Here is a 13,374-nt window from a genome sequence, read left to right on the forward strand (position 1 = left end):
GCTCAATCCGGCGCGGTTTGGGGGACGGTTTGGGGGACGCGACTGGAGATGCTCTTAGCCGGGCGTCTTGTGTTTGACTTGGCCGGGGCTGTGAATTTGACCCTTGGGTTCTAGATGTGGGAACTTACAAAAGTTACTCATTGTTTGGCGTGTTTGTTTATCCAATATTAAGCTCTATTTCAATCAAATTGAAAATCATAGGAATTTTTAGGATTGAATTACACAAGAATATTTTCAAGGGTGCCGACTAGAATAAATGAATAGCTTTTCAAGATTACTACTGTACAAAATTAACATGGAGCAAGGCATTCTATATGAATTTTACGAGAAAAAAAATGAGGTTCATGTTTTTTTCTTCTTCTAGAATCTCTCCACGTTCTTCTTTGTGGTATCCAAACAACAGTCTTGAACTATTTGCATGGTTGACCTTCATTCAACAAGTGGTGCCTCAATTTGTGCGGGTTTTGACTCCTAGTTTTTGTTCATGTGTTCGAAACTAGATGTAGAATTGGACTATGCTTTTGACCGGAATATTTGTTCCATAGCACATCAATGTAGTGGCATGGCTATGTTGTGCCGAACCGGGCTGTGGCCATCCCAACTTAGCTCAAAACTTGTAGTTTGAGAAAAAAAATTGGCTCAAGAAAGAAAACAAAATGCCCTCTTCTTTAGGTGGGCATGTCCAACAATCTGGTTGGAGCTCCGGTAGTGCGCCTATGTGACTTGTCCCATTCCTTTTCACCCGCTCGCCCCCCTCTTTCACCGTCGCCCTTGTGATGGCTGGTTCTTGGGATCCCTCGCTGATCACTCTCTCCGGCCTCGCGCGTCCACCTCTACCACTAATGCCGCTCATCATCATCCCATTATCCCACTGTCATATCCCTCCTCTCATGTATCGATGACTACAACAACTCTAGTATGTTTGTCAGCGCCCATCAAAGCCATCGAAGCTACCAAATTGATTGACTGTCCAACACTAATTAGCCTCTTGGGGTGCTGGCCATCGTGGCAAGTCATCTCCATACTTGTTGAAGTATATATCATTGGTTCGAGGTTTGCACAAATTGGTTGAGGCCTCTCACTTTGCAAGCATTCTCAGCAATTGAAGAATGGAAGACTATGATTGAGATGAAAGACATACTTGAAGGAAAAGTAGATAAGCTTTGTACTCCCTCCGGTCCTATTTAATTGACTCAGATTTAGTACAAAGTTATGCTAAATCCGAGTCAATTAAAAGAGACCAGAGGGAGTAGGGATGATGCAATAAGTTAGCATGATTTGTCACATTTGGACATAGAGCCAAGACTTATTTATTTAGCTCAAACACATGAGCAAGCCCTCACACGTTAGGGAAAATGTTGAATTATGTTACCGATCAAGGTCCTTTCCGCTCCCTTTCTCGTTCTTTTTCATCCATCATTTCTCACATGATAGAAATTGAGCATTCATGATGTTTATGTCTCATTCTTCCTCTTTCTATAGTCTCGCTTGTTCCTGCTTTCTTCCACGCCCAGTTCTAACTAATTGCGTATACTACATCCATCCCAAGGTTTAAGGCTTATATTTTTTTGGAAAAGTCAAAGCAAATAAAGTTCGACCAATTTCAGAATAATCTATCAATAAATATGATATTTTGAAGATAGCCCATAAAAATATATTTTATTATCTATCTAACAATATTAATTTTTTATTTACATTTTAATGATTTTTTATAAAAAACTTGATGAAATTTGACAAAGTTTGACTTTCTGAAAGAAAATATATAAGCCTTAAGCCTTGGGATGGAGGTAGTATTAAACATTTCATCTCCACCACTGTAATCTAAACCTCGTTTCTTTTTCTGAATTTATCTCATGTTTCTTCATAGATTCGAGAAAATCAGAATAAAATTAGAATTATGAGATGTTAGTACACAAAGGTTGCAGTGCATGGACGCCACATTTTGTTTGTGTAGTGTAGGGTCGGCGAAACGAATCGGATCCGATCCGTACGATAAAGCGAGTGATGAAGCAGGAAGATTTTTGGGTCGGCGACGACTTGCTCAAACCCAGCCTGCCACCTCAGCAAATTCGCGACTCACCTTCCCCCTTCCTCCTCTTCCCCTTCCCCTTCCCCTTCGGAATTCCTCTCCCCTTTCACACCGATCCATCCTCCTCCTCCTCGCATCCGATCCGACCCGACCCCAGAGACACGATGGCGGCGGCGCCGCCCGACGGGCAGGAGAAGGTAATCGCGGCGGCGCAGCACATCGTCAAGTCGCTCGCCAACTCCAAGAACGCCGCCGACGACATGATCCGCATCCTCTCCGGCTTCGACAACCGCTTCTCCCACATGACCGACCTCTTCCCGCCCGCCAACCCCAACGCCTCCTCCGCCCTCCTCCGTCGCCGAGGGCCACGACGACGACGACCGGGAGAGGCCGCGCGGCCCCGGCCCCGACGACGACGACGACCTGGACGAAGAGAGGGACGCAGCGGTGGAGGACGCGATACGGGTCGTCGAACAGTGGGACTCCCCGGCCGCGGGGGACAGGCTGGTGTTCGAGTCGTCGGAGGACGCCGAGGAGTACCTGGCCGCGGCCGCCTGCCTGGTGGGCGAGGCCGGCCCGCGCGTCGAGTCGGCGCTGCAGGTCGCGATGTCCCGCCTCGAGGAGGAGTTCCGCCAGCTGCTGATCCGCGGGACGGTCTCGCTGGGCGTGGAGGACCTGCAGGCCTCGCTCCTGCGCCGCCTCTCGCTCACGGTGCCCGCCTTCAACTCCGCGTCCTCCGTCGATCTCGACTGCCCCTCCTTCGCCAACCACGGCGGCGACGAGGGGGACGAGCCCGCCACCCCCGCGGGCCGGTGGAGCTCGGTCTCCGACGGCGAGATCTCGCCCTACCTCATCTCCCCCGACACCGTCAGCACCCTCAAGGACATCGCGGACGTCATGCTGCGCGCCGGCTACGGGCCCGAGCTCTGCCAGGTCTACGGCGAGGTGCGCCGGGACACGCTCATGGAGTGCCTCTCCGTGCTCGGGGTCGACAAGATGAGCCTCGAGGAGGTGCAGCGCGTCGACTGGGGCGTCCTCGACGGCAAGATGAAGAAGTGGATCCAGGCGCTCAAGGTCGTCGTCCAGGGCCTTCTCGCCGAGGAGCGCCGCATCTGCAGCCAGATCCTCGCGCTCGACGCCGATGCCGAGGAGGAGTGCTTCACCGAGGCGGCCAAGGGGTGTGTCCTGCAGCTGCTCAACTTTGGTGATGCGATTGCGATTGGGAAGAGATCCTCCGAGAAGCTCTTCCGCATCCTTGGTATGTATGAGGCGCTAGCTGAGTTGCTGCCGGAGCTCGAGGCACTGTTCTCAGGTGAGGCAAGGGATTTCATTAAGGAAGAGGCAGAGGGGATACTGGTGAGGCTAGGGGACGCAGTGCGTGGCACAATTGCGGAGTTCGCCAATGCGATACGCGGGGAGACCTCTCGCAAATCACTGCCAGGCGGCGAGATCCACCCGCTCACGCGCTACGTCATGAACTACGTACGGCTGCTTGCGGATTACAGTCGCTGGCTGAATGATCTTCTCGATGGCTGCGAGACTGAGCTGGAAACTGGGGGTGACAATGCGGATATTACTCCTCTGGGACACTGCGTGCTCATACTCATCACACATCTATTGGACAAGATTGAGGATAAATCCAAGCTCTATGATGATGAGGCACTGCAGAACATATTTTTGATGAACAACCTCTGGTACGTTGTGCAGAAGATAAAGGATTCAGAGCTTAAGTCTCTGCTTGGAGATAACTGGATCCGTAAGCGCCGTGGTCAGATAAGGAGGTACTCCACAGGGTACCTCCGATCCTCGTGGACCAAGGTATTAGCTTGTCTGAGGGATGATGGGTTGCCACAGGCCACAGGTTCATCGAGTGCACTCAAGGCTGCACTCAAGGATAGGTTCAAGAGCTTCAACCTTACTTATGAGGAGCTATATAGGACACAGACAGCTTGGAGGGTTGTGGATCCCCAGTTAAGAGAGGAGTTGAAAATTTCCATCCAAGAGAAGGTCCTTCCAGCCTACCGCTCGTTCGTCGGAAGGTTTCGAGGCCAGCTAGAGGGAGGAAGAAATTTCGCAAAGTATATAAAGTACAACCCTGAGGATGTGGAGAATCAGGTCTCTGATTTCTTTGAAGGGAAAAGATTGAATGCTTGATCAATCTGTCTACTTTTCAAGGTGAGTGCTACACCCAGATTCTGCTTTCATAGATGGTTTATAGTATCGATTAATAGAAGGCTTTGCAGTCGTTTTTTTTTTGCTAATTTGGATGCTAAATTTGCAAGATCATAGTGATACCTTGCACTTCAGTTGAGCATTTTTTTTTGCGAAAATTCCACCGATCTATTAATAGTCATCAATAGCAGTACAAACTGACCCAAAAGTAATAAAAATTACAAGTAGGTATGATACTAAAAATTACTTAAGAACCCAACTATTGATATATTACGAAGACTGCACCACTATATTACCTTGTTAACTGCCAATTGTAAAAGCACATTAAGAATATACATTTTTATTGAGTAATTTTCAGTGTTCGTATTTAATAGTGACTAATTGTGATTTTTCTAAAAATTAGGCTCTTGAACTACTACATATTTGAATCAGTAATATGGATTCTGTATAAACGACATATTTCCCCTGGTACAGCGAAATGGCTTTTAGATGTCATATTATCTTTGTTAGATGATTATTAGCAAGTCAATAGAATTCCAAGGCGGCCGGCGCCACGGCGCTGCGTCGGCTACCCTTACATGCTAGACCTCCTGACGTTAACCTAGACGAGGGACAGTAGGCCTAACTAAGTTAGCCTTGCACAGTTCTTTTGTTTTCTCTGAACTTTTTGTAGCTTTGCTACTCTTGTATGCTCCCGTCTTCTCGACGGTTTCTTCTAATATATAATGACGCATGCTTTGGCATGTGTTCGAGAAAAAAATAAAATTGCGAGGCTTATGACTATGAAGCGGGAAAATGTCCCAACAGATTATGACTTATTGCTTGTCATAATTGAGCGTTATGGATGATACTAAAAATTACTTAAAAACCCAACTATTGAGATATTAGAGATTTCACCCCTATATTACCTTGCCAACTGCCAAGTGTAAAAAGCACATCAAGAATATACATTGTTCTGGGGATTTTGTAGTTCATCAAGCAAATATTCATGATGAACTCTTGAGTAACTTATAGTGTTTCCATTTAACGGCGACTTATGTGATTTATCTAAAAACAAGGCTCTCAAACTACTGCATATTTGAACCAGTAATATGCCCTGTTGTAGAAATCGGCCTGTTAACCAGTTAGTTGGCCGATTAATCCCTGCTCGGAGGGTCACCGAGTGGGCAATAAACTGATTTATCGGCCGATTAACTTGTTAACTGGCCGATTAGCCTATTAATCCCTATTCACCAACCATCAACATTGGTAATATGGATCCTGTATAAGCAACATAATTTCCCTGGTGCAGTGAACTGGTTTTTAGATGGTATATTGTCTTTGTTAGACGAATTATCAGCAAGTCGTCTTATGAAGCAGGAAAACTCACAAACAAGTTATGGCCTGTTGCTTGTCATGCCATAGTCATGAACTTACTTCAGCATGATCAACAAACTTAACAACCTGATCATTTATATGTTTAGGGATGTTCATATCAGTTTGGTGGTTACAAGTCCATGGCAAAGTTCATTCAAGGGGTGCTCTAAGGAACTTGCCCCGCCAGCATGCTTTTGAAGTTTGACGATGGAGATATCAGTTTTGACTGGAGGGGCAGGATGAATGCAAAGCAACCTGAATCGAAGACTTAGCTTGCCACCTTTGATTCTTTTCATGGCAGGTTCTGACATTGGGCTTCCACTTGGGCTTTAGGACACTGTGGTGAGCTGTGTAACTGTTATTCTTACAGTTTACACGTATACTGTTGATTGTTGAATATTGTTGGATGGTCGGTGGTTGGCATTTTATGTACAATTTATACAGCAGTTCTGTTCACTTTTACTTTGTTGGAAGTTTTGTTATCTGCCTTTCAGTTGGTTGCTGACAGAAAGTATAGTAACTTATTGATGATAATATAAGGTATAGTAGCTTGTCGGATAAGTAAAAAAAGCTGCAACTTATCCCACTGGATCCTATTTTATTCATTCTTCTACCTACGATAATAGGGTGGTGTAGCAATTTCATGGTGCCTTCTACTGTTCTTAATCCCCCAGTTCATGGAATGGGCCTTTTGTTTTATGCAGATTGCTTCCTTCTATATACTATTAACTGTTCCGCTATTAATTCTTGTGTTGTGCTGCTACTTGATGGTGTTTTGCACCTTTTCTTATATCGCCTAGTTTTATGTGTGTCTGGGATCTTTTTTGTTCATGTAGTTGTTGCATGACCCAGAAGATAACATGCAGACATGTATGATATCAAAGTATTGGAGTGCCTATTTACAATTTCTTGTGTAATGTACAATTGCATGTGGTTAGGGATAGGTTTACAGTTACAATCTACACACTTTTACTTCTGTGTAGACTCTTCTGATGACTGATATTGCCACTCAACTGTTTGAGGACGCCCTGAGAAGTAAGAAAAGGCGATATAATGATACTTTGTGTAGGTTTATACCACCGCATTCAGATGCAAATGTGTTATTCCTTAGCTTCATATTATAAGTTTCTTATGATATCTCACACATCTTGCCTCATGCAAATGAACACTAATTTATCTATCAATAACTCTGGGGTCCTTTCACTCTGGTACATGATGAACAATTAAACCTGGCATGTCTACGTTCTAGTACTACTTGTGTTGAACTTTGTCAGCCTAGAACATAAACAGAGCCAGAGTGTTCATCCTTATGATAAGGTAGCTAGCTAGCAATGCAATTGACGTGAATAAGGAGAGTTTCTAAGGAGACCAAGGAGTGAACACTAGAGAAAACGAGGAATTAGTGTAACTACACAAGAAGAAAAATAAATAAACCCGAGAGAAATTGCTTATCCTGATCTTGCCTAGGAGGTGCTAGGAGATTAAGCATTCAGACCCTGCTGTTCTGCGGCATGGGAATGACGCCGTTGAAGAAATCCCCGAAGTACCCTGGTGGCTCGTAGACGAGCTTGGCGATGATGTCCCTGAGCGTGATGAGCCCATCCAGGTTGCCTTCCTCGTTGACGACGTAGACCCTCTGCCTCTTCTCCGCATCCAGCCTCAGGATGATGTCCTTCACCGTGTCCTCCTTCGTGCATGTGATGATGCTCATCTGCTTCTCCCCTGAGCTCTGCCTCGCGTTCGCGATGAACTCCTTGGCCGTCAGTGTCCTGCACTTATCAAGCAGCCATGTCTGAATGAAATTGTTTCTGATGAAATGAGATTTCAGGGCAAGCCAAACGCTGTGTGATCTGATGTTATCACCTGTAGTCTCTGTCGGACTCTGACGCCGTGAGGAGATGCTTGACGTCCTTGATCATGATGCTGCCGACGGGCTTGTCGACGCCGTCAACCACCGGGACGCCGCCGACGCCTCGCTTCCTCATGTGCCGGAACGCCTTGAGGGCCGACTCGTCCTCGCGAACCTGCAGCAGATCATGTTGGGTGCCGATCGAGAAAGAATATATAAGCGTGAGCATGATCATGCATGGATTTATGGGCACCTTGACGAGCCTGCTTGTCTTCATGATGGGGAGTCCGAGCTCGGAGAGCGTCTTGGTGCCCCAGTCCTCGAACCAGCTGAGTCCGACGCACTCGGAGAGCATGTGCACGACGGCGGCCTGGGTGATGATGTTGCTGATGGTGCCCTCGCCGATGTCCACGACGGGGAGGCTCTTCATCCGGTACTTGGACAGCAGCAGCAGCATGGTGAGGAACGTGTCGGAGCTCTGCAGCGCCAGGAACGGCGCCCACCGGAACGAGCCGGAGATGTCCTTGACCTTGGTCTTCCTGAACAGCTCCGACGACGGCAGCGAGCCGAACGCCTCAGCCACCGCCCCCTCCGCTTCGGATGAAGGGGCTGTCTTGTGTTCCTTCGCGCTGCCGGGGCCGCCGCCAGGGCCATCGAGGGTGACGGTGCCGAGCTTGGCGGCGAGCTCGTCGGCGCCGAGCGCGGCGGCGGAGGCCTCGGACTGGTGCAGCAGCCAGACGGCGATGCCTGCGAACTCGACGATGCCGATGTAGCGGTCGATCCAGCTGGCGTCGTCGGGCGCGTCCATGTTGCGTACGGGCGCGCCGTTGATGCGGTTCCGGGAGAGGATGTCGACGGCCTCGGCGAGGGTGGCGTCGGAGGGGATGTCGACGAGCTGCGCCCCGAAGGTGTTGGGGAAGGAGGAGACCGGGATGGCGTCGAAGCAGCTGTTGAGCTTGTCGCCCCGGCTGAGCTGCGGCTGGTCGAGGCTGTCCCAGATGTCCTCCACCCGCATCCCGATCTCCGCCTCCGGGCTCCACCGCGCGCTCCCCAGCGGCGTCTCCGCCGCGAACGCCGCCGTCGACGCATCGTCGCCTTCCCGATGCTCCGGCCGCGTCCGGATCTCGCGCCTCGGCTGCATGGCTCTCTGTATGGCCTCTGCTCCGCTAGCTACCACTCTCTCTGTTCTTGGCTTCCTCGTCCACGAGTGGCCTCGCGCGCGCGCGTTGCTTGGTCGCGTCTTCCGGCCGAGAACGGTGGCGGGAGCCAGCGAGGTTTGCTCTGCCCGATTGTTTCGCGCCAGAATGACAGGGGAGGATGACAAGTGGTTCGCTGCCCGGAAGTTGGGCTCTATCTGACTGACATTGGATAACATTGCCAGAAATGTTTTTGCCCTCTCTGTAAGAAAAAAAAAGGACATGGGCCGCTCGCTTAAGGGGCATCCATATTATGGGCCTAATATACTTGCCTGCCGGGCCGGGCTGGGCTCGAGATAGATATTTTTTGTAGCTCCTTTCCCAAGTCATCCTGTACGGGACCGACCGTGACAGAACGTGCCACTGGCAGGTGGGGACGACGCTCGCAGGGCCCACACGTCAGCGTCCGATTAAAGCGGTGCGATCCCCTCCTCGTCCTCTACAACAACAACTCCGGCTTCCCCACCTCCACCTCGAGCCTCCCCAAATCGAAGAGAGGCCGCCTAAAACCCTAAGCCCCGCACCGGATCTCGCCGCCGCACACCGGAGCCCCGCCGCCGCCGCCCACGCCGCCGCCATGGACATGGGAGCGATGAACGACCCGGAGAGGCTCTTCTTCTTCGACCTCGCCTGCAAGACCGCCAAGACCGCCTACGACGAGAACCCCCTCGACGCCGACGTAACGCCCCCTCCCTCCCTCCCTCCCTCCCCGTTCTAGCGGTTTGGACGCCGGTGCGATCCCATCCGATCTGGTCTGATGTTGTGCTATCTGCATCGCAGAACCTCACGCGATGGGGCGGCGCGCTGCTGGAGCTGTCGCAGATGCAGAACGGACCCGAGGGCCTCAAGTGCCTCGAAGGTATGCCTCCAGATTTCTGCACGTGCTTATGCAGATTGTTCTGTCGCTCTGGATTGCTGGGGTGGCTTTAATTGCCTCCTTGCAGACATTGGAAGTTGCAATAGATTGGGGCTTTCCTTTCACTGTATACTTCCTTAACATTGTTATTATCAAGTTATGTGTAAGGGCCTGGGTTGTGCCTTTTGTGCCCACTGATACTTTAGCCTAAGGTATACCAGAGAAAAATAAGTTACTTTGATTTGTGGGAACATAGAACATCATTATGGTTAATTTTCTAAACTCTGCAGTATTTAGACGTTTGGTATGATAGTAGCAACTACAGAGAGAAATAAAGAAGAAGGTAGTAGTGCTTGTGAATATATATGAATTATGTGAAGACTACTAGTTTGGCCTTCGTATATGGTTAGATGACTTCTTTGACCGCACCATAATTTAGTTTGTTCTTGTTCCAAGCATGTAAAAAGCTCTAGTTGTATTTGTTATATGATAAGACTGTAGTTTTGTTCCCAACATATATAGACCTACAGTTTCATTTTTTATATGTGTATATTATAAAACTGATGGTGTTGGTAGTGGTTGCTTATACATCTGTAATGCAGATTTAGGGAGTAAGGTGTTCGTCCATGCTATGTCTAAGCTTGAAGAGCTTATTCTTGTCATGCTTTCCTTTTCAGACATGTGTTTTGTGTTAAATAAAAAGAATATTGAGATTTATCAACACTTTTGACATTGTTTGTATTGCAATACCAGTCCAACCCTATGCTGGCATACTCCAGTAACCTTCCAAAATCATTTGGCACAGTTTTATTTTGTTGTAATTTTCATATATCATGGTTAAAAAAAGGTGCCAGTCCATTAAGCGCGCCTAGGTGCTAGGCGGAAGTAAAACACCCAGCACTTAATTGTGTGAAGTGTGCACTTTAAGCGTGCCTAGGCAAGAGCTTTGGTGTGCTAGGCGCTTGCCTCTTGGCAGAGGCAAAACAAAGAGCATTTTTTAAGCTTGCATTTATGTTTGGCTCAGAACTTCTTGTTTATTTTGGTTAATTTTTATGCTGTAAAGTCCTAGTGCTGGGTTCTAATTTGAAAGCAGGATCATATGCAGGCTTGTTTAGTGTAAGTCATAGTAGGTAAGTATTTAGACAAAATCCAGGGACCTTCCAAAATCATTTGGCACAGATTAAAATGTGACTTCAATTTTGTTGTAGTTTCCATATATATGGATGAGAACTGTTTGTTTGCTTTGTTTTGATTATTTGTTCATCTGGAAAGACTTCGTTGTAAATTCGTACTGAGAGCATTATTATATGCAAGCTTGTTCAGTGGAAGTCATAGTAGTTGCTAGTATTTCGAAGTTTGTTGATAGCCCCATAGCTTTTCATGGCTGAGAGTTTCAAATACCTAGGCAAATTCTTGTCCTTCTAAATCAAATCTGAACCGGTCAGATGTGAAGTATATGCTGATCTAGTTTATTTCTTATAGATGCGGAGTCCAAGCTGGAAGAAGCACTGAGAATTGATTCCAACAAGGCTGATGCACTCTGGTGCTTGGGGAATGCCCTGACCTCCCGTGGATTCTTCACTTCAGACTCCATCCCGGCTAATGAATGCTTTGAAAAAGCAACTGGTTGTTTCCAGAAGGCAGTTGATGTGGTATGTGAAGTCTGCTTGAGTATTGTGATGCATACGGACAGATTTTCAAATAAAATCATGCTGAAGGCTGACACGCGGGCCTGAGATCATATGGTTTAAGTGCCATATGAGCTCAGTCCCACGCAGACGCTTCTGCAAGGATTTTTTTGTAAATATGCTTTATAAAGCATGTTCAGCTGGTATTTGAGGTATGTCCATGTTTCTTCTTTCTTGTAGGAACCAGCAAATGAGCTCTACAGGAAGTCATTGGAGCTTTCATCGAAGGTGCCTTTTGTTCTGTCATTATGCTCCGCAATATCTTTCCCCAGTTCTTATAATGCAATTATGAAATTGTACCATGTGATTCAACTATGTTAGTTACTCTGATTGCAAGTTTTCGATCATGTGTGCATATCCTTTTATTTGATGTTGTCAGCATAATTTAGAAGTTGAAGCTATGATAGTAACTAATGTGAACTTCCAATCTGGCTCATTAACAACAGATGAATTTCTAACTATCTGAACTATACGGGGGGATTTGAATCCTCTCTACTCTGAACCTGTAGTTTTTTTTAACCTAAATTAAACTCTGAAGTTTTCAGTTGTAGCATATTTGATTGTGCTTGCTTTTTTAATTGACTTCCTGTAACATTTCTCCTGACAACCTCAGGCACCTGAACTGCATATGGAGATCCATAGGCAAATCGCATCTCAAGCTGCACAAGCACCACCCTCATCCTCAAATGCAAGGGTATTTTGTTTGCCATTGTTTTGCTTACCTCTTTTAAGCTGATTACAGTTTCTTCTCTATGAGTTCCTATGTTTCTTATTATACTGATTTTATTGTCAAAGTATCCATAAATTTGCATTTAAACTATGCCGTCTGCACATATGCGCTGATCTGAATAGATTCTTGTAGCCTTGTATTTGCCAACTGCCAATGTGCAGTGTTAACAAGAGGGTGAACATAGAATTTGTTTCAATACCAATTTCGCTGAGAAATGAAATTGCGGCTCGATGAGCTCCTTTATTAAAAAAAAAGGGACAGGCAGTGAGTGAGTTAATGTATCTTTCTGTGTAGCTCTTGCTTCTTGGTTTGCTCATATACCATGTAATCTTTGTCATTTCTTGTGCGTAGTTGCCATTATTTTTGCATGACAATACTAGGTGTTAAGCATGCATATTCTGCCTGCAATATGACCTACTTGCTGTCATAGAATTAACAATAAAGAGTAATATTTTCTCATCCATACTGCTGACCTTATTGTTTGAAGTTATTTCTGTATGCTCTGCTCTGTACCTTGCTGTACCTAATATGAGAATATATATAACGTGGTTTGCAGCAATCGAAGAAAAAGAAGGACAATGACTTCTGGTATGATGTGGGTGGGTGGGCGATTCTGTGTGTTGGTTTCGCTGCTTGGATTGCAATGGCCAAAAACCAACCCCAACCAGCACCCCAGCCACCTCACATGTGATTTGGATCAACTTGGGAAAGAAGAAACTGCAGATGGCATGCCTATGTTAAAGTGCCTCAGAGACGTTAATCTTTGTAGACTTAGCTAAGTTGTGGAGAGGAAATGGTGTTTCCATGTTGCTGTTTGGTTAAATTACAGTCTTCCTTTGCGGCCTTGATGAGGTTTGTCTTGTCATGGATATATGCTGCTGGATGTTTCCTTGCATGTTTATCGTATTTAGCGAAAACCGTTGGTACGTTTTGATCATTTTGTCCCTGGCTATACGGCATGTATTCCTCTGATAATTGTAAACGACCTTCTGATGGGCACATGCTTGTGGAACCTGTCAGCATTTCTATGGAGCAGCTGCTTTGTTGCATTTTTCAACATAAAAAATGTGCCCCATGGAATTATCTGTTTGGGAGTTGGTTGGGACGCAACCGGCGCCGCACTGTTGGTGTAGCAGGGTGCGATGCATCCGGGTCTCCGGACGGGGAGCTCGCACATGCGCAGCTGGTTGCTAGGCATATTTTCTTCCCCGTGTGGGGGAATGCTGCTTGAGAGGTGAGCATGGCTTGGGATTGATTGCTGCATGTTACTACTGGCATCTTGTTAATAATAGTCTCCATGTACCCTGTTCCTGCCAAATCAAGAAAAGCTCCCCTCCCTGGCCTGCCCTACCCATCAACACGTCCACTCCATCATGGCTACTATGGAGATGATGATCCCTTCTCTCTTGCCTTGCCCAATCAGAGGGGTTGACAGCAGTGGCAATAACTGCAGGTACTGGTCTCCTCTCCTAGGACGAGATGCACAACAAGAAACTCA

General features: G+C 46.9%; 3 protein-coding genes across 4 annotated transcripts in view; 2 read left to right on the forward strand and 1 right to left on the reverse strand.

Moving 5' to 3' along the window:
- Positions 1-2,135: 2,135 nt before the first annotated feature.
- Positions 2,136-13,374, forward strand: part of LOC124667971 (exocyst complex component EXO70A1-like) — a 52,141-nt gene continuing 40,902 nt past the window's right edge. Inside the window, exons 1-2 of one of the 2 annotated variants that reach the window (XM_047205187.1) lie at positions 2,136-2,381; positions 2,413-4,204. In XM_047205187.1, the coding sequence (XP_047061143.1) occupies positions 2,194-2,381; positions 2,413-4,183 (1,959 nt within the window). In that variant the 5' untranslated portion in view covers positions 2,136-2,193 and the 3' untranslated portion in view covers positions 4,184-4,204. Of the gene's footprint in view, positions 2,382-2,412; positions 4,205-5,664; positions 6,020-13,374 lie in introns of those variants that run through there. The other variant, XM_047205186.1, reaches the window with a different exon arrangement.
- Positions 7,047-8,547, reverse strand: LOC124667970 (SNF1-related protein kinase regulatory subunit gamma-1-like). Its single transcript, XM_047205185.1, has 3 exons — positions 7,660-8,547; positions 7,421-7,581; positions 7,047-7,326 (listed from the first exon to the last, which is right to left on the reverse strand). Exons 1-3 carry the CDS (start codon positions 8,545-8,547, stop codon positions 7,047-7,049), a joined length of 1,329 nt encoding a protein of 442 aa, XP_047061141.1.
- Positions 9,152-12,813, forward strand: LOC124667973 (probable mitochondrial import receptor subunit TOM20). The gene is made up of 6 exons (XM_047205188.1): positions 9,152-9,281; positions 9,383-9,461; positions 10,941-11,110; positions 11,327-11,374; positions 11,760-11,840; positions 12,433-12,813. The coding sequence occupies exons 1-6, from the start codon at positions 9,180-9,182 to the stop codon at positions 12,565-12,567; spliced, it is 615 nt and encodes a 204-aa protein (XP_047061144.1). The 5' UTR covers positions 9,152-9,179; the 3' UTR covers positions 12,568-12,813.

Source organism: Lolium rigidum, chromosome 6 (genome assembly GCF_022539505.1).
Source record: "Lolium rigidum isolate FL_2022 chromosome 6, APGP_CSIRO_Lrig_0.1, whole genome shotgun sequence".
In the NCBI taxonomy this organism is placed as follows: Eukaryota; Viridiplantae; Streptophyta; class Magnoliopsida; order Poales; family Poaceae; genus Lolium; species Lolium rigidum.